Genomic DNA, 22701 nt, shown 5'->3' on the forward strand with positions numbered 1-22701 from the left:
GTTAAGAGATGAGTCTCCCAGGCATACTGCCCCTGGTCTGACCTCATCTTGTACCTTCCTGCCTCCTTTCTCCCTCCATCCACCACCATACTTACGCTCCATCACCAATCCAACTCATCTTGTACCTTGTGTAACTTAACAGTTTTGCTCCATCTGGACACCCAAGTCTGAAAACTTCTCCTCATCCATGTTCCCCAACCCAAAGTCCTCTTGTTAAGGCCAGCCCCAGTGCTGCTTCTATGTAAAGTCTTTCCCACTGTCCCCAATCAGAATTCATTGTTTCTTACTCTTTGCTCCCATAGCATTCTTTTAATCTTTATTGAAGACTGACTTCCATTGTGGATTTTAGTTAGTAATTACATGTTTTTTATTGTTGTTGTTTCTTTTTGATGCACCACCAAGCTTACAGGATCTTAGTAGTTCCCCCACCAGGGATCGAATTCACACCCCTTGCATTGAAAGCTCAGAGTCTTAACCACTGGACCACCAGGGAAGTCCAGTAATTACATGTCTTTTTAAATCATAAGTATTTGAGAGGGGAGGGACCCTGTCTTATCCATATCTGTATTTCCAGGACCTTACACATAGGAGATACTCAATAAATATCAGTTAAGTGAATGCTAGGGTTCGAGTATAGATCGTTCACAGGCAAAATATCACTCATTCATTCACAGTCCCTGCTCTGGAACAGGCCTAACTAAGAAAAGAAAAGGCAAACACACCTATTGGGAAGTGAGACTTTTGGGGGGCCCATGTGAGACACACACATACATCCTCTCCCTAGGAGAAAGTGGAGCCTGCCATCTGGTTCTCCAGCAAGCTGGAAGGTAGGACTAAACTAACCAGAGTAGGAATCCTAGTAATTACTGGGACTCTCCTCTGCTAGGCTGAGGGCACTGGTCCCCAAAGTCAGGCAACAAGTCAGCTGTCTCTCCAGGCTCAGAGGGCCCTCTTTCCTCATTCCCAGAGCCTTGGGGCAGCGGGCAGAGGCAACAGAGGGGTTGGGGAGTGCAGGGACACAGGTTTTGGATGGAGAAAGGAAGCTCATACTCTTGATCTGCCTTCTCCCTAGACTTCTGAGGCATTGGAGCCTCTCGGGCAGTAAAAGGAGGTGGCAGCCCTTGCCCTAGGCCTCGCTCAAGCCGTGTGCCTGCAAAAGACAAAGTGGTCAGGACATTGCCCAACCCAGGGAGTGATGACTTCCTGGCCACTCCCCAGTCTGCTGGGTACTGGCCTCAACTTACCAGGAATGGTGTTCTCTAGGAGGAAGCCCAAGAGTCCCGCCAGGAAGATGGGCTCTGTGAGCAATGAGCGCAGTAGCACATCCAAAGGGCTCCAGCCTACAAGGGGTTGGGACCAGGCAGGAGGGGGACTCTGACGCTATGCAAAACCAAGGGTCTAATACTTCCAACCTAAGCTTAAGTACTGGATGGAGGGCATATCTTTCTGAATTGTTCTCTCTCTCCCTCCCCACTTTGTCCCTCTGCTCTCTGTTTCCCACACCTAGATCCTTCCCACAGGATCCCTGCTTAACACCCTGTCTTCTGAGCATCCACGTACCCTCCAGATATGCTTTGATCATTCCAGGCTCCCTGTCTTTGGAAAGTTTGGTATTAAAATCCCCAACCTTATTTCTTACTTCTCACTTTCTATGCTCTAGCATGAGTTCCTCAACCTTAGTACTACTGACATTTGAACCAGATAATTCTCTGTTTGAGAGAGGCTGTTCTGGGCACTATAGAATGTTTAACAGCATCTTTCTACTCACTAAATGCAAATAACCTCTAAATGCAAGCAACCTCTCCCCTGCTTGTAACAGCCAAAAATGTCTCCAGACACTGCTAAATGTTCTCTGTGGGGCAAAACCATCCTCAGTTAAAATCACTGCTGTTTGCTAAGCTGAGCTAACAAACTAAGTTATTTGCCACTCCTGGAGCATATGCTATGACTTCCTACTTCAGCATCTTTGTTTACTGTGGTTCCTCTGCCAGGAATGACCTTTTCACCAATTACGTTTCAATCTTACCATCCTTCGAGACCAGCTCAGTGTTACTTTCTCCATAAAAGTTACCGGGATCATCTCCAACAGAAGCCATCTCTCTCACTGCAGAACATCACAGCTCTTTATCTGAACCTTTCTAGTTACATTTCTACACATCTCATCTCTTTTACTAGACTGTAAATCTATGGGTACCTTTGTATCCCAAGGAAGCTAGCATGGTGTTCAGTAAATATTTGCTAAACAAATGGACAGACTATTTATCCCCAAGCCCAGAGAAGGGTGTGGGGCCTGGAGTCCAGAGAATCTCAAGCTTTGAGCCCTTGCTTGCCCACTGCCAAGCAACTCCTCTTTCCCTCCCCTTCCTCCCACCTGTGCTCAGTAGGACTGGAGCTTCCCGAAACCACCTCGGCAGCAACAGGGCCGTGAAGATGGAGAAGCCGACAATGAAGACATTCCGCCCAGAGTCAATGTCAGCCAAGTGGAAGCTGGAGAATCCAGTAGACAGAACCATGGCCTGGGTCACTCCCAGCACCCCACCTATGTTGTACAGAAGTAATCGAAGAGGTTGGGAGAGGGCTGGCACAGCAGAGTACTTACTATAGGGCGGGGCAGGTTGTGATGGGCAGAGACCACCAAAAAGCCCAGAAGCCCAGTCAGGAGGCCAAGATGTGGCCAAATGCGGGCAGCTGCTACATACTCACAGCCATATACTAGGGAAGCTTCTCAGAAAGAAAGGGTGTCGACCACAAGCAACCAGTTGGGCCCTGCTGGGGGATCCTGATTCAATACTAGTGCTGCTGAAACATCCGCTCACCAAGCACAGGCCCACTCACCAAGCACAGGCAGCGGGATGGTGGTGAGGAGCTGGGCTAGCCTCGGGGAGAGCCCCAGTGCCACGCAGAACAGCCCCACCAAGTGGGCCACTCGCCGAGGTCCAGCCTACGTGATGAAGAGGCACTAGAACACACCTCTTCGACCACTCAAGCTTTGTGCTTGGCCAACCCCATCTCATCCTTTGGATCCCAACTCAAATGTTACTCTCCCAAGAAGCATCCTAAACGGATCTCTCTTACTCAACCCCCTTCCCATCCCCTGCTTTGTTTTCTTAATAGCACTTATCACTTTTGGAAATTATCTTATTTGCTTTTCTCCTAACGTGTCCGCCTCTCTCTCTCTTGAAGTCCTCAAGAGAACAGGGACTTCATCTGACTCCTTTCTGTCTAGAACCTCAGCCCTGGTACAAACGCCTGAGGCACAGAAGGAGCTCAGTAGTGACTTAGTGTCTCCCTCACACTCCTAGTCCCCACCACTTCTAGGCACCTCTGTCAATGAGATGGCTGCTGTAAAGAGCCCGACAGAGGGCTGGGCACAGCAAGCCATCAGTTCCCCTCCCTCTCTTGCACCTCCGGTTCCTCTCCCCACACCTCTGTTCACATACCTGGAGAAGACCCACTGTGCCCACGTTGGGGAAGCTGGATGCAGTGCCCATGGGGCTTCCCAACAGCCCAGCCAGCACACTGCCCAGTCCCTCCAGGCTCAGCCCTCGGCTACAGGCATGCGGAGGTGGAGAAGGCAAACGCAGCAGCTGGCCACAGAGGGCATAGCAGCCCAGGGAGCTGGTGGAGGCTGCCAAGGCCATGGAGATGCCTGCAGCCAGAGCCCTGGGTGTCAGCAAGGGCCAGTCCCACTCAGCTGGGGAGGGAGAAGGAGCCACTTTGGGGCCAGACTCAAGTCTGAAGCATCCCCCTGCCTGCAAAAGCCTGTGACACAAGAAGCCTAAAGGCCCCATTGTCTTTGAAGATAATGTCTTGGGACAAAACCATCAAACTCAGGGTAAAAACCCATCCCTTTACTGCGATCTACAAAGTCCCTTTGGTCGGACCCTTACCTCTTTCTCTAGCCTCATCTACAACCACACTCTTCATCATTCCTTTCACTCCAGATACACTGGCCTTGTTTCAGGCCTTTGTACTTGCTGTGCTGCTGGCCACCACAGGGCCTTTGCATATGTTGTTCTCTCCACCTAGAATGCTCTTGTCTCTTGCCTTTCCCTAATAAGCTCCTACTTATCTCTCACATCTCAGCTCAGCGATCACTTCCTCAAGAATGCCTTTCTTGGGAAATCTCTGGTAGTCCAGTGGTTAGGGCTCCATCTCTCACTGCTGAGGGCCCAGGTCCGATCCCTGGATGGGGAACTAAGATCCCACAAGCTGTGTGGCATGGTCAAAAAGTAATATAAATAAATAAATAAAAATAAAAACCATTAAAAAAAGAATGCCTTTCCTAACCTCTCCAATAAAGTCAGATTTTTTCCCATTGTAAACCTTCATCATACAAGGTACCTGTCCTTTGCTGTACTTACTACAGGCAATTCTACATTCACTTAGGTAACTACTGAATTAGTATCTGTATTCCCTGACATATTATAAGCTTCCTGAATGCAGGCTCTGCCTTCTAGGAGAAAGCCTACCTGGATGAGGCAGCCAAAACCATGGTGCCTTGGTGGGGGCAGACAACTCCCCGGGGATGATGCTGAGACCCAGAAGGGCAGAAACAATCCACACACAGGCCACTGGGATCAGCACCTGAGGGACAAGGCTCAGAAAAGAACCCCTCCCCCAGAACCTTCCAACCTTCTTAAAGGGGTAAGCAACAACCAAGTAGGGGCCAAGTGAGCAATCCATGCCAGCCCTCCTAACTCCAACTGCCTCCCGCCCAAACCCCCACATACCGAGAGGAGCCTGAAGGCCAGGATGTGAGTATGGGTTGAAGAGGTTGAAGCTGGCCTCCAGGGGCGTGGGGGTAGCAGGCAGGAGCCCAGGTGCTGAGAACAGACCACCATGAGCACAATCAGCCTAGAAAAGGGAAGGGGCTTTAGGGGCAAGAGGAAGCTTGCCCCTGAGGCAAGGAGTGGAGATGGGAGGGGCAGAATACCATGAAAGGTTGTTCCAGAGAAGAATGCCCCCGTGGAGAGGGCAGGAGGGCACCTTGGGGGTCAGTGGGAGACAAGGTACAAGTCAAGGTGAACAAATAAATCCAGTAAAAGTCCTGGATTCCAAACCCACAAGTGTTATCCCCGCTGAGACAGCTGCTGGGCTGGTAGAGTAGCAGCTCTCCCCTCCCCCTGCTCCCACACAACCCACTGGGCATCACGCCTCTCAGGACTTACGTACAGCGATGCCAGGCCCCAGTGAGTGGAGCAGAGCAGAGCTACTTCCCTGTAGACAGAGAGCCCTGCCACAACCAGGCTGGGGGCCAGCACTAGGGGCCCACAGTGGGGGAACAAGTGGCCAGGACCCCCCAACAGCCCCAGAGTGGCCTGCAGCAGCCCAGAGACCACCACAGCCCCGGACACCTGGTGGAGAGGAGAAAAGGACAAAGAGAAAATATTCTCCTTTATCAAGATGACCTCAGCCTGGACTTCTTAACTAATTCCAGGGAGTTCGCTGGAATCCTCGTGGTTAGGATTCCAGGCTTTCACTTCCATGGACCAGGTTCAGTCCCTGGTTGGGGAATTGAGATCCCACAAGCTGCATGATGTGGCAAAAAAAAAAAAAAAAAAAAACAATTCCAGGAGAGGTTCCCCACCACCACCTCTTTCCCCTACAAAAACCTCACCTCAGTTCCTACAAAATGTAAACAAGAACCTCCCCAACCCCGGGAGCACTCTTAGTCCAGCCCTCCTTCTCCACATCCCCAAGCACGTACCTCTCGGATAGAAGTGTTCCAGAGCTCCAAGCCATGGCAGCCAGGCCCCCCACAGAGGCTCAGCACAAGGGAGGCTGGGAGAAGTTGGGGGCGTGGAGAGGAGAGATGGAAACAGGATGGAGACCCATTGCTCTACAGTTCTGGCTGGTGTCTGGCCCTTTCATCATTGCCCCATCTCAACCCTGCACCCAAGTCCACCTGTGTGCTCAGAGGAGCACCCAGCCCCACCCTCGCCCTGCGCCCTTGCTCTATGCTCACAGTTTCCAGGTGTCCGGAGAGCCAGAGGTAACTTCTGACTGGTCAGCACCAAGGCGGGGATAAGAAACTGTAAGGATGGAGCCTGGACAAGAGGCAGCCTGTAGGAACAGCAGGTCTGGTAACGTAGGGCAGTCGCCAGCCTCCCTGAGCCTTGCCTCCCTGCTGGGACCCTGTCACCTTCTCTCCAGGGAATTCCTCTCACCTGCTGCCCATCCAAGTTTGCAGGGAGGTAGACACGCCACATGCAAAGAGGCTGGAAGCCAGGAGCTGGGCAGGGGAGAAAGAGAGTCCTCCTGCTGGGAGACTTTGAAGCAGGAGCAGGTGGGAGGCGCAGAGTAGAGAAGCCAACACCAAGATATGCTGCGGGCGATTAGGCAGAAATACGTATTTCCAGAGGGTTTCTCATGCCACCACACCTACACCCTCCAAACACCCTCTTCAGCCAACAGCGACCCAGGCACCTCTGCCTCCTACCTGCAGAGCCAGAAGACAGCTGAGGCCCCAAGGAGGAGGCCCACACAGAGAGGCCCAAGAGTGAGAGGGGGGATTTTGGACATCGGGTGGCCGTGGCAGGGTAGCCAGGGTGCCCTGGGAACCCACAGACTGGAGCTGTATGGCGTTGGGGGGTGACTGGCTCATGCTCCCTGCCTTCTGTCTCATCCTGGCCACCCTGGGCCAGAGTTAAGTAGGGAGAGAGAGAGAAAGAGGTCAGAGTTTGTGTGAAGTTAGCTGCCTGGAGCGGGGAGGGGGCGGGAGTGTCAATGAAGCAGAGCGAAGAGATGAGGGATTTGGGGCAGGACGCAGCCCTTTCACCTTTGCCCAGCTCTTGTGCAAATTCCATCACCCATTAACCAAGGAACCAAGTTTCGAGTCCCTCCCCCTCCCAAGAATCTCCATCTGGGTCTCCTGTCCCAGGATAGGAGTGGTGGGGAGGAAACCCCCCCAGCATAGCCAGGGCAAGTTTGATCGACGGTACTGCCTCCTCACCACTGCCATTTGGGACCATTGCAATTACAGTAGTTCTCAAGCCTTGTAGGGTCAAGACCCCAGACTACCTCAAGAGGAAACATCCCCCCCAAAAAAAGAGGAAACATCCCTTCGTCATGTACGACAACTGTGATCACAAGTCTGTATACAATGTCCTCACTGTAATATAAAGAAGAAATCAAAGTGATTTAGTTTTAAAATATTTATTTGGCTGCTCCAATCCTAACTGGGGGAAGCAGAATCCTCAATCCTTGCTGCAGCATGCAAGATCTTTAGTTGTGGCGTGCAAACTCTTAAGTTGTGGCATGTGGGATCCAGTTTCCCTGACCAGGGATGAAACCCGGGCCCCCTGCATCAGGAGCACGGAGTCCTAGCCCCGGGACCAACAGAGAAGTCCTCAAAGTAATTTATAATGACTTATTTCACCGTGGGAAAGCTTGGGTCCAACTAAACTGGAAGACAATGAAGCAGCCCAGTGCCCACCCCTCACGTGGAATTGCCACACAACGACGATCCCAGCGGATACTAGTGCTTCCCTGATGACAGGTGTACCGGCAGTGCTGCCCTTCGGGACCCGATGTTCCAAGAGTGAACAAGTTCTTCGTAAAGTGCTGAACCAAGCGTAGATTTAATGTACACAGAGATGCATTCCTGGGAAACAGAGTCTTTCCAAATGGGCAAAATCTATTCTGTGTTTACATGCTTAGAGAAAATAAGTAGTTCCAGGCTCAGATAAACAGTCATACATGATATCCACCCAGTCCTTCAAAAGTTGCCTCGGGAATTCTTCATAAGGGAATTCTTGAGCCTTTCTGGATGTGTAGCTTCCCATATAGGCTGACTAGGTGCCAGTAAGTCCCATCCCTTCAAATTTTTGTCAACCAAAAAATGACCCATAAGTTTCCAAGATGCCCCCTAGGTGGCAGTACCACGCCTACTGTGTATCTTCCTCTGTGGTATCAAATCATCTCGGTTCAGCTGGCTGCTCTTCTTCTTCCAGTGATAACCCAGCCTTGGTCTTCTCTTTGGTAGTGGTTTAGTCACTAAATTGTGTCTGACTCTTGTGACCCCATGGACTGTAGCCCACCAGGCTTCTCTGCCCATGGGATTTCCCAGGCAAGAATACTGGAGTGGGTTGTCATTTCCTTCTCCAAGGTATCCTCCCAATCCAGGGATTGAACCAGGGTCTCCTGCATCACAGGCGGATTCTTTACCTGCTAAGCCACCACGGAAGCCCTTACGCTAATTACCACCATTTGTCAGCCCAGAAAGGAAGTCAGGAGACAAAGTGTCCTAGGGCTTGCCCTCAAGGAGCTCACGGGGCTCTGCTGGATACGCTCTCCATGAGATGGCCTTGGGATCCACAAAGATGGTGCTCACTCAGAACTTGTGACAGACAGGGCTACCCCTAGGCACCGCACAGTCACCATCTGTGCCCCACTGCACTAGAGTCGAGGAGTGTTAGGGGCCCCAGGGTGCTGGGAGCAGGAACAAGGGAGCAGCTTGATATGAGAACCTATGACCATCCAACAAGAAGGACATTCTGGAATGGGGCTCAGAAAGAATGAGCAGCAGGATGGTAGATCAGGGAGTAGGAGGCTGAGAAGGAAGATCTGGGGAGGAGAGTTCTTTGAGGGCTGCAGAAGGAAGAGTCCAGGCCATGCAACTAAAACTGTTTATTGAAACCTTAGTTCTACAAAAGCATGAAAAATCCAGATATAAAGCAGTGGCCAGAGAGGCCCGTGAAGAGAACACCCAGGAGAGGAACCGGAAGAGAGGAAAGCCCAGGAGCGGGGGACTAAGAAGAGAATGTTGGAAGACAAAAGGGCCGGGGTGAAGGTCCCAGAAGCCCCTGGTTCTTCTAGACTTGGCACGGGTATGGGAGGTTCCCTCCCTCCCACCTTCCCTCAGCAACTCCCACCATGGGTGGCCCTGTCAGTCCCTGCCTCTCCTACCTCAGGGACATCAAACAGACCCTGGTCAATGTTTCCTCCCTCCCTTGCCCAATCCTAGGAAACTCAAAAGCGAAAGTCTAGAAGAGCCCAGGGGACATGGAGAGACAGGAGCCTTGCCCCTGTCCACCTGTGACACGCCCCTGGTCACTGAGCTGAGGCTTTCCCTGGAACCACCACTGCCATGGCCAGGCAGTCAGCCACTGAGGGACAGAAGAGCAAGTGACCTTCAGTCCTTCTGCCACACGACCCCCTTAAGCTCCATCACCCAGGAGGACAGGAGACCAGCCAAGGACCCAGATCAAGCTTTGCCCCTCCAGGCTCTCAGGGACTCCCAAATCCTCTTAACACATTCCTCAGAACCCTACCTAGCCTGGGAAAATGAAAGACTTCAGGCGGGCCAGTTCCATGATGCTGAAAAGGGAACATTGCTGGGGCTGTGGAAGCAGAGGGGGCATTGGGCTCCAAGGCCAGGGGGGAGCCAGGCCATGGGAGTGGGACCAAGGACTGGGGGGCCCCGTGGGGACAGTATGGTTGAGGTGGTGGCAGGCACGGCAGGTTGGGGAGTCCTTCTGGAGCTTCTGGCAAAGGGGGCAGTTGTGAAGAAGAATGGGGGGAGCAGGAGGGTCTGGAGGAGGCAACGGTGGGGGAGTCAGCGAGACTAGCAGACTGCCCCACAGTGAACGCAACACTACATTGCCTTCCAGGCAGCCGGAGACGTTAGCAGGAGACGGCAGGCACTGTGGCATGGGAGAAGGTATGCAGGGTTCCAAAAGGCACCTGGAGGCCAGTCCAAGGTCTGGAGGGCCAGGCGGGGGGCTGCAGGACAGCCCTAAGGACTGGTGTATTACGGCCATTGATGCCACGGCGAGGGCCACGCTGCTCACATATGCCATAGCCAACAGGCAGGACAGCTGGGGGAGAGGGGTTAAGAAAGGTCAGTGCCCAAATCTCCTTCCCCTGAACCCTCTTCTAACTGTCTTTAACACATCCACCCCTTATCTCTGGACATGTGGACTCAACTTAGAGATCTCAGTCACCATCTACTTCCAACCCCATCTCCTGAGCCATTCTGTATTTGCTTGACATCAGCCAGCTCAAGCTCCCTCTGCTTCCTGACCTGCCTCACCTTTGCCAGCCGCTGGCAGAGGGAGCCCAGCACCAGTTGCCAGGCAGGCTGCTCCAGCAGCACACACAGGTCTGTGTAGGTGTACCAGCCCCGCCGGCGCCCCTGCTGCTCAGCCACACTGCAGGGATAGGAGAAAAGACAGAGAGGGTCTGCAATCTTTCTGTAGCTGGCCCAACGGCACCCTCATTCCCCCGGGGACCTACCAGGGAACACCGGGGAACTTGTTAAATGTACAGGCTCCTAGACTACCCGTTGATTCCAAAGATAAGGGTGAGACCAAGATCTGTATTTTAAATAAGCTTCTCCCACTCTTCCAAAGGTGATTACAAGGAGGAGAGCAGACTCGTTTCGGAACCATGACCTTGGGCAATTCTCTTTCTCGTTTTCTCCCTCCCCCCAGACCCTCACCTCTGTTTAGCTCCTATGGCTTAGGCCTCAGCCTCCAAATCCTCAAGTCCCTCTTCCCAATTCCTAGAACCTACCAGCCCTCCAGCCAGCTCAGCACCTCAAAGATTTCCCGAGGATCAGTGTAGAGCCGCCAATCCTGTGGATAAAGAGAAGAGCATCCAACCAGACTCGGACATGAGCCACAGTCAATTAATAACCAGACCCACAGCAGCAACTACGACCTCCACTACAGGTAACACGTGGCTCTTACCATGTGCAGATACTGTTCCAAAAGCTTTTATGTATTAACTTATTTAATCACCACATATCTGGTTTCACATTGCACCCTCCAGTAAAAGCAAGGGGAAAAAAATTAATCCTGGGAATGGTTCATGCCCATAGGGAGCCCAGAATCTAGGGAAAGGCAAAGTCTGGAAGCAAATACCCAGAGCCCAGTAAGATAAGCTCTGGCTCAGAGTGTACTCTGTGGGACCTGGAAGACTGACAGTGGGAGATCTCCACTTCTGACTTCACCATGCCAGGAACCTCCAAAGACTGTGCTTATTCCAGAAAAGCTAGAGGGGAAGATGCTAATAAGGGAAGACATAAAGAAGACAAACAGAAAGATAAATGAAGAGACCACAAGAAGCTGGGAGATAAAAAACAAAGGATGAAAAGAACATAAAAGCAGGTCAGGAAAACAGAGCAAGAGAGAGAAGAGCTATTCACCATGGCACTGAGGAAGCCCCTCTCCAGGGCATTGAGAGTGGGCACGGCCACACCCCCAGCAGCTCCCCATTCATCATTGAAGACCTCTTCTTCCTCCCCTTCATCATAGAGGTACTTACTGGCCACCATCTGCAGAGGAACCAGAGGTGGTATCAGTAGAGCTCACACCTGGCTCCGGGCTTACCAGGGAGATGAAGGGAAGGGGGCATCTTACCATGGAGATCAGGAACAAGTCAGAGGATGACACATGCTGTAGGTAGTCCGGGTTTCTATGCCGGAGCCGCTCAATGTATACCAGAGCCAGCATCATAGCACAGGGAGAGATGCAAGCCTCTCTGGGTATCAGAAAGCATTAGGAATTAAACGCAAGGATCTTTCGGTTCTTGTAACTTATGATGCTCATCCCTGTTTCTTTACAAGTTCTCTTTAGAGGTAACTTTTCCCCTCTCTCTAGAGCCCAAACACTCTCACTCTGTATCTCTCAATTGTGGACTCACCGGGACACGTGGGCTACATATTTCTTCTGGAGCCGGCGAATAGGACTGGGGGCTGCCTTCTGGAGGAGTTCCACAGCAATATCTGCAGAGGCAGAAGGATAACAGAGTGAGCATACAACTCCCCCATAGCAGTGCCCACTGCTATCAGCAGAAGACCCAGATCTACATTCTCTGAGGTCTTGGAGACAGGACCACAGTAACAAAGCGGAGATCCAGTTCTCCCACGCTGAAACAAAAGACCTATTCCAAATTTGAATTCCAGCTCCTTCCAGCAGGAAGGCTTATTTCCCTGTCACCTGCAATTACCTAGGTGCATCCTTCACTCTAGCTCATTTGAGAAGATAAACATGCCTTGTTGATGGGGGAAATATATGATAGATATGCTTTGAAAATTAAAAGTTTCTAGTATATAGATCAAGAATAACAAATTTGTAAGGCAGCAATATTTCCTACTCATCTGGATTTAAGGAAAAAATGAAATACAAACCTAGTCCTTACACCTGTCAAACATACTAGCTACCAAGAGGCAGTGTAGTTCACAGGCTACACCTAGAGTCACTTTGATGACAGCTGACAACCCCACTTTCAGGCTTCTCACTTGTCCGGTCGTACAACACTGTCTAACCTGCCACCGGGCTGGAGAGCTCCTCCAGGGTACAGTCAGTTTCCCAGTCCCAGCCATAGTAGAGTCTCCTTCGGATCCGGGCACTCAGCTTCTGGTGTCCTGGGAGGAACTGAAACAGGGCAGGAGGTGGGTGGAGGGTGAAGGGCAAGGAAGGGTATGCCGGAGATCCTGGCTCCTGACTGGAAGGGGGCTACGGGGCGGTAGGCCTGCCTCAGGGCTGGTGGGGCCCGTGCCCCACCCAGCCCCGCATTCTCTGGATTATTTGCTAGCGGCACTATGTCCACAGGGGGGTGGAGTCCTCCTCACCGAGGGCTCCGGAGGAGAAGTTCTCCAAGAAGGGGCCGGGCTGGTTACCTCCTACCCCATTCCTGTACCCCGCGGCTTTCCTCATGGGCCCAAGGAGCCAGGGCCTCGAGTAGGCACGGGTCGAGCGGCTACCGCCTAGTTCCCCAGCAGAGCCATCAGGCGAGCTCGCGGCCCCGCTCGGGCTCCGGTGGGGGGCGCGGAGGGAGCGCCCGCGGTCGCGGCTCCAAGCGCTGGGAGGCTAGGGAGGCGGCGGGCCGCGTGCTCACCGTGAAGTCCTGGAAGCCGGTGAGGGAGAAGGTGCCTTCTTCGTCTAGCAGGAGCCCGGCCAGGTCCATCGCACCGCCAGCCACTGCCCTACGAAGGGAAGGGAACGAGTTCTAAAGGGGCCGCGGAGCCGTCCCTGCCCGCCTGCCCACCTGTCCGCCGGGCTCCCTCCCGCGGGCCACCGCCCTTGCCGGTGCAGCCCCCTCCCCTCGCGCCAGCCGCGGCAGGCGGGGCCGGGCAGCAGAGCCTCTTCCTGTTCCGCTCCGGGCGGGGCTCCCGGCTCCGGGTTCTGGGCTCCGGACTCCGGGCGTGGAGCTCCAAGGCATGGGCGCCCACCTCACCGAGTAGAGAAAAGTCCTGGCTTCGAGGCGCGTGCTGTGCCTTTGCCGCGCCGCGCGTCTGCCGGGTGTTTACAAGCCGCGGGGGCGTCGCGGGCGAAGTCAGCGCCGGGCACTTCCTGCTGCCAGCTGGGCCGAGCCGCCGGCTTCGACCGCTGGGAAGGAGCTGGGCTAGAATTCCTGATATCGCTGAGCCCCAGCGTTTCTGAGAAATCGGGACAATTCCTAGGGGACTGTGTTACACTTGAGGACGAGCGAGCCCGGCTGACCTTTTCGTGCCGGTGTAGATATAAATGTAAATAAAGACTCGGGACAGAGAGTTGCTCGCAATTGTTTTCTTTTAATGGGGACATGCACACACAGAACAATATACATTTAAAAAATAAAATCAGCAAGAGTACACAAATTTTAACTGGTGAATTGTGTACAAAGTAGCAAAGGCACTGATTTTTGGCTATAATTTTTGTAGGATTATTGCCGAGATTAAATGTTCTTGAGGGAACACGTTAACAACATGCTTGTTACGTTGTAAGCCTCAATAAATGGTGTTAACGCCCCGCCAAGAGTAAATAGCACCTAAACAAGAGTTTTAGACTTCGAGACCCCAATATCTCGCTTAAGTATTTGAAGGAGTTCCGATGCGTGAAAGGAGGGAGAGTTTACAGAAAGTTGAGACGGAAACAATTTTTCTGTTTTTGAGTCGATCGAGTCACGCGCTGGTGTTTGTTTATTTGCTGAGGGGAAGGAACTGGGAGGACCAGTACGTCGAGGGTTGAGTAAAGGGACGGCCGCCGCCCTAACCAGAGCAGAAAGATCCCACGGGGTCATCTGGAAGCTGACTTCCTGCCGCTTCGGGCCGCCTCACACCAGGAATCCAGGCCAGGACCGGCCTCCCTAGCCGCCCTGCCCACACAGTGGCAAGAAAATTGGCTGGGGTGGGCAAAAGCGGAGCTACAGCCCCTCTGTCAGGAAGAGGGAGACACCGCCCAGCGCCGCCAAAACACACACCTGCGTAGGAGCAGGGTCACCGGCAACCCCCTGCGCGCAGGCGCCGGTCACCCTATCCCGGCGGTTAGGGCACATCACGTGCCGGGCTCGTCGCTCCGCCGTCACGTGACGCCCGTCCGCGGCCTGGGCGGCCCTCTCCGCGGTGTGCGCCCCCTTCCGCCTGACGCGCCCCAGGCGGCGGCCGCGCAGCCCTGGCTCCTCGCGGGCTCGGGCGGCGGCTGCGGCGGGGCTATGGCGAGTGGCGGTGTTGGTGGCAACACCGGCACTGGTGGGGGCCCGGGGCTGGGCCTGACCCTGGGCCTGGGCATGGGTGAGGCCACCGGCGAGGCGGAGGAGGAGGCGGCCACTGCCGAGGCGGTGGGACGCCTCGCCACGACGCTGTGGCTGCGGCTCCGCGGCTGGGAGGCGGTGTTGGCCGCAGCGCAGCGGCTGCTGGTGTGGGAGAAGCCGCTGCACAGCCTAGTCACGGCGGCCGCGCTCAACGGCCTCTTCTGGTAACGGCCGGGGAGGAGGGGGCGGGGCCGGGCAGCGCGGGAGAGCGGGGGCGGGCGAGCGCAGAGTACCATTCCCCTTTCTGGGGAAGACGCTTGTCCTGGAGGGGCTGGTCCACCTCCTGGGGTTTAAAGATCGTTGTCAGCCTGGGTTGCCCCTTTCCTCTGTCTTCGGGTGTCGAATTCGGCCTGGAGGTTCCCATTGCCCCCATCAGTGGGCCTTTCGCGATGGGTGCAGGGGCCTCTCTCACCCACTCACCGCTGAGTGCCTGTTTCTCCCTAAGGTTGTTGTCTTCATCCTCCCTACGGCCCTTCTTCCTACTCAGCATCTCACTTTTGGCCTATTTTCTGCTGGATTTGTGGCAGCCTCGCTTCCTCCCTGACATCTCTGGTGAGTGTGACTTGATTCATTCAGCAAGCCCCAGTGAGCACTTGTTTTGTGCCTGACCCACCCGGCTTGGGTTGAATGGTGAGACGCATGTACCGCAGGCCACCTGCCTCCCAAAGCATGACTGCTTACTTCCCCAGATGGGAAATAAATTTCCCCTTTCTCAAAATTCATGTTATTGTGTGGTTGTTCAGTTGCTAAATCGTGTCTGATTCTTATACATTGAGTGGTGATGCTATCTAACCATCCCATCCTCTGCCGCCCTCTTCTCCTCCTGACTTCGTTCTTTATTGTATGTAGTAGTAGTAGTAAAGATTGTGGACTCCGCTTCCAGATTGCCTGGGTTCCATTGCCTGCTTCCCGTTTACCCTGTATGTAACCTTATAAAAGTCACTCTATCTCCAGTTTCATAAGGAGGAGGATATTCTTGAATTTGTAAATACACTTCATATGCTTATGGTAGGGCTTCACTATTCTTACCAGGGTTTTCTTGTCCACATGTTTACTTAATAGACAGTTTAGAGAACTGGGTGCCAGGTTGTGTGTGAGCTGTTTGGGGTGTACGTACATGTGAATGTGAATAAGATGGGGTTTATATTGTTGAAAAGGGTAAAGCCTGAGGAAGGAGACATGCAAACAACGTAATAATGTAATACTTCCTGCAAATGGCATTTGGAGAAAGCACTTTGGGACTGCAGAGGAAGGGCAACTGTTTCTGGCTTGGGGAGAAAGAGCTCTGCCCCTGAGTAACTTGTCTCTCTTCCCTGTCTATAGCATCATCCCCGGAGGAGCCACACTCTGACAGGTGAGTGCAGACCACCCCTTGAAGAACAGACAAATGTCCAAATCCTGTCTTGCTTTGGTGCCAGTGTCACTGCCATGGTGCAGAGCAATTTGGAGTTTCTGCAAGCACAGCCCCCAGGATGGTGAATGCACTGTAGCAAGTTTGGTCCCGGGTTCTTGTGTAGGTGTTTGTGTGCCTGCTGTTTTCAGGGCAAAGGGTTGGGAGCCCCGGGCTTTATTTCCCAGGAGCCAGACAGCCTCCCTTTGGGAGGCAGGGTTGTCCACTTTCTTAGACTACAGAGCTCATGGGCATTCTCACAGGGATTTGAGTGCCTAGGAAGCTGGTGTCTGAGGCCTCCAGGGGTCATATCATGTCTCCCCAGTGAGGGTGCGGGGTCAGGAGCCCGGCCGCACCTGCTCAGTGTGCCCGAGTTGTGCAGATACCTGGCTGAGAGCTGGCTCACCTTCCAGATTCATCTGCAGGAGCTGCTGCAGTACAAGAGGCAGAATCCAGCTCAGGTAACCTCCCTCTCATCACACAGCAGTGCTCTACCCTGTGGAGAAATGGAGGTGGGGACGGGGAAGGAGTGACTCGCACTCCTTGACTGGAGACGAAGGATATGGTCTGGGGCCTTCTTGAGGCAAAACTTAACTGCTAGTAGCCTGATACAAGAGGCGGAGTAAGCTTTTGGTGTCCTGACACTATTTCTTGCCAAGAGAGACCAAGTTTGAATTATAGGTGTTTGGCTATGTCAGTTGCAAACTTCCTAAATCAGTGATCCTGGGAATCTTCTTGACTAAACTGGATCACTGCGTTCTTAGGGGACATACCCTTCCTTCCACCAGTGGAGCAATAATATTTCTTTCCCCGGATAAGTGGAGCGCATACTTCAGTCCCCTGTTCTTAAACCCTGTGCTCTTCTCTGCAGTTCTGTGCTCGCGTCTGCTCTGGCTGTGCTGTGCTGGCTGTGCTGGGACACTATGTGCCAGGGATTATGATTTCCTACATTGTCTGTGAGTAGCATCTGGCCCCTGCCCTTTCCAGAGCCCTTTCTTTGTCCTCTTTTCTTGGACTGACCCAAGGGGGGTTGTTGCACTCTCTTTGCCCATTTACCCATTTACAGAGATCTTCAGGAGGATGCTGTGGGATTAGTGGAAGGAGGGCAGTGGATGTGGGAAGAAGTTGGCACAGCCTCAGGAAGGGGCTTTGTCTTCTTCAGCCTTTCCTGTTTAGGCATCAGTTGAATGAGGGCTCTTAGATAATAGGCATAGGGAGCTCTGAGTGGACTCTCTGACCCTCAGTGCTGAGTATCCTGCTATGGCCCCTGGTGGTGTATCATGAACTGATCCAGAGGATGTACACGCGCCTGGAGCCCCTCCTCATGCAGCTGGACTACAGCATGAAGGCAGAAGCTGATGCCCTGCATCACAAACACGACAAGAGGAGTAAGGGGATCCCATGACCCAGGAGGGAAAGGCAGGGAGGACCTTGGTTTGAGGCTTGTGAAATGCCCTGGGATTTAGATACTCTCCAGTACTGTGGCTATGTTTGTCCCCCACCTCCGTTCCTGTGTGGTCACTGCCGTGCTGTTGTTCTCCAGAGCGGCAGGGGAAGAATGCACCGCCCGGAGGTGATGAGCCACTGGCGGAGACAGAGAGTGAGAGCGAGGCAGAACTGGCTGGCTTCTCCCCGGTGGTGAGGTCCAGGGGTCCAGGGGCGATGGGCTGTCGAGTAGAAGGCTGGGGGAGAATCTGCTTTAGAGCAGCCACCTCTCAAGGGGATGGGAGTCAGTGGCAGGGCAGGGATGCTCCTGGAAATGGGCTCTCTCACCCCTTTGTCTGTTGCGTTCATCGTGGTTCCCCTGCAGGTGGATGTGAAGAAAACAGCACTGGCCTTGGCCATTACAGACTCAGAGCTGTCAGATGAGGAGGCTTCTATTTTGGAAAGCGGTGGCTTCTCTGTCTCCCGGGCAACCACTCCACAGCTAACTGATGTGTCGGAGGGTATGGGAAGTCCTTTGTCCCTCCTGATATTCCTCTTCCCTGTCGGGTTGCTGGCTGTGCTCTCTGGTGGTTGCCCTCATAAATGTTTTCTTTGGGGAGCTCATGCCCTAGTTGTACACCAAGTTCCTGAAAGACCTTAACATCCAAGGCCTGGCCTAGTATCCTATGTCCTGAGTTCTCATCCTTGAACTGATGGCCTGTTGCAGCTACTCAGAACAGCAGGCCCATTCCTGGCCCTTTGTTTTCTGCACAGATTTGGACCAGCAGAGCCTGCCAAGTGAACCAGAGGAGGCCCTGAATCGGGAGCTAGGGGAGGGAGAGGAGACAGACCTGGCCCCTCCCGAAGATCTGCTGGGCCCCCCTCAGGCCCTCTCACGACAAGACCTGGACTTGGAGGAGGAAGAAGATGCGGCATCCAAGGAAGCCTTGCTTCAGCTCTCATCCCCCCTTCACTTTGTGAACACGCACTTCAATGGGGCAGGGTCTCCCACAGATGGAGTGATGCTCTCCCCTGGAGGACCAGCGGAGACACTGAGCCGGGAAGCAGTGAGTGGTGACCTCACCACTCCGCCCAGCACCCTGTCGCCCCTACTTGGCCTTGCCGAAAGTGACCCAGTCCCTTCCCCCTCCATACTCCCATCTCTGCCCCAGGACTCACCCCAGCCCCTGCCTGCCCCTGAGGAAGAAGAGGCACTCACCACTGAGGACTTCGAGTTGCTCGATCAGGGGGAGCTGGAGCAGCTAAATGCAGAGCTGGGGTTGGGTCCAGAGACATGCCCAGAGCCCCCTGATGCTCCACCCCCTCCACCCCTAGGGCCCGACACCCCGTCTCTGGTACAGTCAGACCAGGAGGCTCAGGCCATGGCAGAGCCATAAGCCTGGGGGAAGGAGTTGCAGGCACCTGGCTCCTGGCTAAGGATGTCACTGTTGGCTCCTTTCCCTGCTATCCTGGGGAGGAGCAATATGTGGGGAAGCTGGCTATCAGATGGAGCCAGTCCACCCTCCACCTGCCTGCCTGCCTGCCTGCCTGCCTGCCGTCCCAGGCCTGAGACAGTACCTGGGATTTGTTTTAAGTTTGTAAATAATTTTACATTTGGGTTTAGTGGTTATGAACAGGGCTAGGGGAGTCCTTCCCACTTGCCTCCCCGCCTCATCTCTAGTCTCATTCCACAATGCCCCAAGCCCTGACGGTCTGTCCTTTTCTTTTTCCTCCTTTCCTCAGGGACCTGTGCTGCTCTGTCCTCGTGTCCCACTCGGTTGTTTAGTTCAGGCACTTTATCATTTTTCTTTCCTATCCCAGCCCCTCTCTGCTTTACTTCCCTGCTGTGTCCTGTCCTTAGCAGCTCAATCCCCACTCTTTACCAGCTCTTCCTCCCCAGCTGGCCCCAGCTAAGCTTTAGGGAGGCTCCCGTCTGGGAGGTACAGATGAAACCTGGGGTGGTGGGTCGGGTCAGTAGCTAATGCACTTAAGACACTGTAGCCCATGGAACCTCCACTGCACCCTTGCCCTCGTTCATCCTGGCCCTTCCCTATACAGGATGAGAGCAGGGATCCCACAGCACATACGCCAGCGCTGTGGTAGTGAGCAGGACCTCTGTCTTGTGGGGCGAGGGGCTTTCTTATCTTAGGGAGGAGTAAGAAGATCTGTTTCTCTGGGCCATGGTCCAAGTGTGGTGGGACCCCCTACTAGGGTCAGGAAATGGACAGTAACATCTGTGCAGGTGTTGACTGGAAAAATAAAGTGTTGATGGTTAGAACTGCTGCTGCCTGCCTCCTGTGAGCTCTGTCTCCCTCTGTGCTCTGCCCCTACTGCCTTGTCCCCTGTTTGCACCTGGCTGTTTATTTACTTTGGTGCAAAACAAGGCCAGAGGCAAGGATTACCCTGACAGCCCTAACCTGCCCTTAGCCGAGTTCTCTGTGATATGCTTAGTAAGGTTTAGCATGTGCAAGTAAGTATGTGCAGGAGGAGACTGCTTCAGCTTCCCAATCAGAAATTTGAGACCACTGTGCGCCACAATAGTTGTTTTCTAGTGTTGTCCACAAGCTTAATACTTATCGTCAGAAGTCCTTACCCATCTATGTACTGATGGTTAACTCCCTCAGTCCTCATTTGTCTCTCCTGATAGAAGCAAACAAGCAGGACTTATACCTGTATTAAAATTGATTCCAAGGGGCTTCCCTTGCGATCCAGTGTTAAGAATCCTCCTGCCAATACAGGGGACACTGGTTTGACCCCTAGTCTAGGAAGATCCAACATGCTGCAGGGCAACTGTGCCCATGTGCCAAAACTACTGAGCCCTTGATCTTCACCTACTGAACCCCCGCACCATAACTGCTGAAGCCCTCCCACCTAGAGCCTGTGCTCCACAACAAGAGAATCCTGTGCATCACATCACAACTAGAAAGGAGCCTCCACTCGCCACAACTAGAGAAAGCTGATGTGCAGCAACAAAGACCCAGTGCAGCCATCAATCAATCAATAAAAGAATATTAAAAGAAAAACTCCTGGCAGTCTGGTGGTTGAGACTACGCTTTTCCACTATAGGGGGCGAGGGTTAGATCCCTAGTCATGGAACTAACATCCCACATGCCACAGAGCATGGTCAAAAAGAGACACAAGACTGATTGCAAGCCCAGGAACATGAAAGAAACAGTGTCTACACTAACAATGCAACATTCCCACTCAGCACTCCTCTAGGTGATCTATACTAACTTTTTCCATCAGGACCCTGACATAAGATACTGTTATTTTATAGAAGTTACCTTTCACAAAGCCATGGCCTTAGTTCAGGATGGAGCCAGAATCCAAATCCAGGCAGTCTGGCTCCAGCAGTCACCCTATAATAGGGAGCCCCTGTCCATCAATAGGGCCCAGATGGGAAGATGCTCAAGGATGTGGGAATGATACAGGAGCAGTCTGCTTATCCCAGCTTCACAAAGACTGGTGTCAGCAGTCCTTGCTCTTTGGGGAAGAACAGCATTCAGAGGAGAGCCCAGAACTGGACAGATGGCTTTTTTCATGACTTCACAGCCTTGGCCTCCATTCAGCTGGAAGCTGGATCTGGCAATGCTGCCTGGCTCCTTGAGGTTGACTTCTGTGCTGCATCTCTTCTAAGTGTGTGAGAATTTTTTCCTTCCATTTGCCTGAAAGGCTTTCAGGGATTCAAGGGTCCTCCCTGTCTTGCTGTTGGAGGAACATGAACTTGTAATCATCTAGAAATGTCTGAAGAGAATGGGCAAACAGTTCTAATCATCAAACAGACAATTCAGGAAAAAATAGAATTAATCCAAAAAACAATTGCTGCCATGGCCCAACCTTTATTTCCTTGTTTAACTTGCAGTTTGAAGACAGAGCCAGAAGCCTGTACTGCGTCAGAACATGAACCAAATGTTTGGAGTTCCATGAGAGTCCATTCTTGACACTTGCCCTGGTCCGCTGGCTGTTAGATGTTTGTCTACAGTTTTTCATTACCAGGTGTTCTGGCCATTTCCTGCCTCATGATGAAAGGGACAAGAAGAAAGCTTTTCATATGAATGAAAGAAAAATTAAGCAGAAATATGAAACCTACAGTTAGGCTAAACAAAAGACTAGAAGTACAGGCTGCAGAAAGAAGGGTTCAGTTCAGTTTAGTCACTCAGTCATGTCCGACTCTTTGCAACCCCATGAATCACAGCACGCCAGGCCTCCCTGTCCATCACCAACTCCCGGAGTTCACTCAAACTCACGTCCATCAAGTCAGTGATGCCATCCAGCCATCTCATCCTCTGTCTTCCCCTTCTCCTGCCTCCAATCCCTCCCAGCATCAGGGGCTTTTCCAATGAGTCAACTCTTCGCATGAGGTGGCCAAAGTATTGGAGTTTCAGCTTCAGCATCAGTCCTTCCAATGAACACCCAGGACTGAGCTCCTTTAGGATGGACTGGTTGTTTCTCCTTGCAGTCCAAGGGACTCACAAGAGTCTTCAACACCACAGTTCAAAAGCATCAATTCTTCAGCGCTCAGCTTTCTTCACAGTCCAACTCTCACATCCATACATGACCCCAGGAAAAACCATAGCCTTGACTAGACGGACCTTTGTTGGCAAAGTAATGTCTCTGCTTTTCAATATGCTATCTAGGTTGGTCATAACTTTCCTTCCGAGGAGTAAGCGTCTTTTAATCTCATGGCTGCAATCACCATCTGCAGTGATTTTGGAGCCCAAAAAAATAGTCTGACACGGTTCCACTGTTTCCCCATCTACCTGACATGAAGTGATGGGACCAGATGCCATAATCTTCATTTTCTGAATGTTGAGCTTTAAGCCAACTTTTTCACTCTCCACTTTCACTTTCATCAAGAGGCTTTTTAGTTCCTCTTCACTTTCTGCCATAAGGGTGGTGTCATCTGCATATCTGAGGTTATTGATATTTCTCCCGGCAATCTTGATTCCAGCTTGTGCTTCTTCCAGCCCAGCGTTTCTCATGATGTACTCTGCATATAAGTTAATTAAGCAGGGTGATAATATACAGCCTTGACATACTCCTTTTCCTATTTGGAACCAGTCTGTTGTTCCATGTCCAGTTCTAACTGTTGCTTCCTGACCTGCATATAGGTTTCTCAAGAGGCAGATCAGGTGGTCTGGTATTCCCATGTCTTGAAGAATTTTCCACAGTTTATTGTGATCCACATAGTCAAAGGCTTTGGCATAGTCAATAAAGCAGAAATAGATGTTTTTCTGGAACTCTTGCTTTTCCGATGATCCAGTGGATGTTGGCAATTTGATCTCTGATTCCTCTGCCTTTTCTAAAACCAACTTAAACATCTTGGAGAATTTTGAGCATTACTTTACTAGTGTGTGAGATGAGTG

At 52.5% G+C, this 22701-nt stretch overlaps 3 protein-coding genes across 10 annotated transcripts; 1 reads left to right on the forward strand and 2 right to left on the reverse strand.

The window, feature by feature from the left end:
• Positions 1 to 296: 296 nt before the first annotated feature.
• SLC23A3 (solute carrier family 23 member 3) lies at positions 297 to 8462 on the reverse strand. Of its 6 annotated transcripts, none has more exons than XM_006059007.4 (12): positions 6443 to 6607; positions 6171 to 6328; positions 5969 to 6066; positions 5711 to 5784; positions 5176 to 5357; positions 4734 to 4857; positions 4473 to 4587; positions 3441 to 3694; positions 2836 to 2941; positions 2372 to 2539; positions 1245 to 1340; positions 297 to 1150 (listed from the first exon to the last, which is right to left on the reverse strand). In XM_006059007.4, the coding sequence occupies exons 1-12, from the start codon at positions 6605 to 6607 to the stop codon at positions 864 to 866; spliced, it is 1827 nt and encodes a 608-aa protein (XP_006059069.4). In that variant the 3' UTR covers positions 297 to 863. The 6 variants fall into 6 exon arrangements, with proteins under 6 accessions (XP_006059069.4, XP_044793760.2, XP_044793758.1 ...); XM_044937825.2 differs by having other exon boundaries at positions 5945 to 6066; XM_044937823.2 differs by having other exon boundaries at positions 4473 to 4857; positions 6171 to 6235; positions 6443 to 8462.
• A 154-nt stretch (positions 8463 to 8616) lies between these two features.
• Positions 8617 to 13456, reverse strand: CNPPD1 (cyclin Pas1/PHO80 domain containing 1). 2 transcript variants are annotated; one of them, XM_006059001.4, is made up of 9 exons: positions 13186 to 13456; positions 12847 to 12934; positions 12275 to 12383; positions 11650 to 11731; positions 11367 to 11487; positions 11153 to 11281; positions 10519 to 10580; positions 10037 to 10154; positions 8617 to 9821 (listed from the first exon to the last, which is right to left on the reverse strand). In XM_006059001.4, exons 2-9 carry the CDS (start codon positions 12913 to 12915, stop codon positions 9276 to 9278), a joined length of 1236 nt encoding a protein of 411 aa, XP_006059063.2. In that variant the 5' UTR covers positions 12916 to 12934; positions 13186 to 13456; the 3' UTR covers positions 8617 to 9275. The 2 variants fall into 2 exon arrangements, with proteins under 2 accessions (XP_006059063.2, XP_006059064.1); XM_006059002.3 differs by having other exon boundaries at positions 13181 to 13294.
• A 493-nt stretch (positions 13457 to 13949) lies between these two features.
• On the forward strand, positions 13950 to 19618 carry RETREG2 (reticulophagy regulator family member 2). 2 transcript variants are annotated; one of them, XM_025278283.3, is made up of 9 exons: positions 13950 to 14684; positions 14966 to 15072; positions 15844 to 15874; positions 16236 to 16371; positions 16782 to 16866; positions 17155 to 17298; positions 17454 to 17548; positions 17721 to 17856; positions 18110 to 19618. In XM_025278283.3, the coding sequence occupies exons 1-9, from the start codon at positions 14422 to 14424 to the stop codon at positions 18730 to 18732; spliced, it is 1620 nt and encodes a 539-aa protein (XP_025134068.3). In that variant the 5' UTR covers positions 13950 to 14421; the 3' UTR covers positions 18733 to 19618. The 2 variants fall into 2 exon arrangements, with proteins under 2 accessions (XP_025134068.3, XP_025134069.3); XM_025278284.3 differs by lacking the exons at positions 13950 to 14684; positions 14966 to 15072 and having other exon boundaries at positions 15859 to 15874; positions 16324 to 16371.
• Positions 19619 to 22701: the final 3083 nt, after the last annotated feature.

The sequence above is a fragment of the Bubalus bubalis genome, chromosome 2 (genome assembly GCF_019923935.1).
Source record: "Bubalus bubalis isolate 160015118507 breed Murrah chromosome 2, NDDB_SH_1, whole genome shotgun sequence".
Lineage (NCBI taxonomy): Eukaryota > Metazoa > Chordata > Mammalia > Artiodactyla > Bovidae > Bubalus > Bubalus bubalis.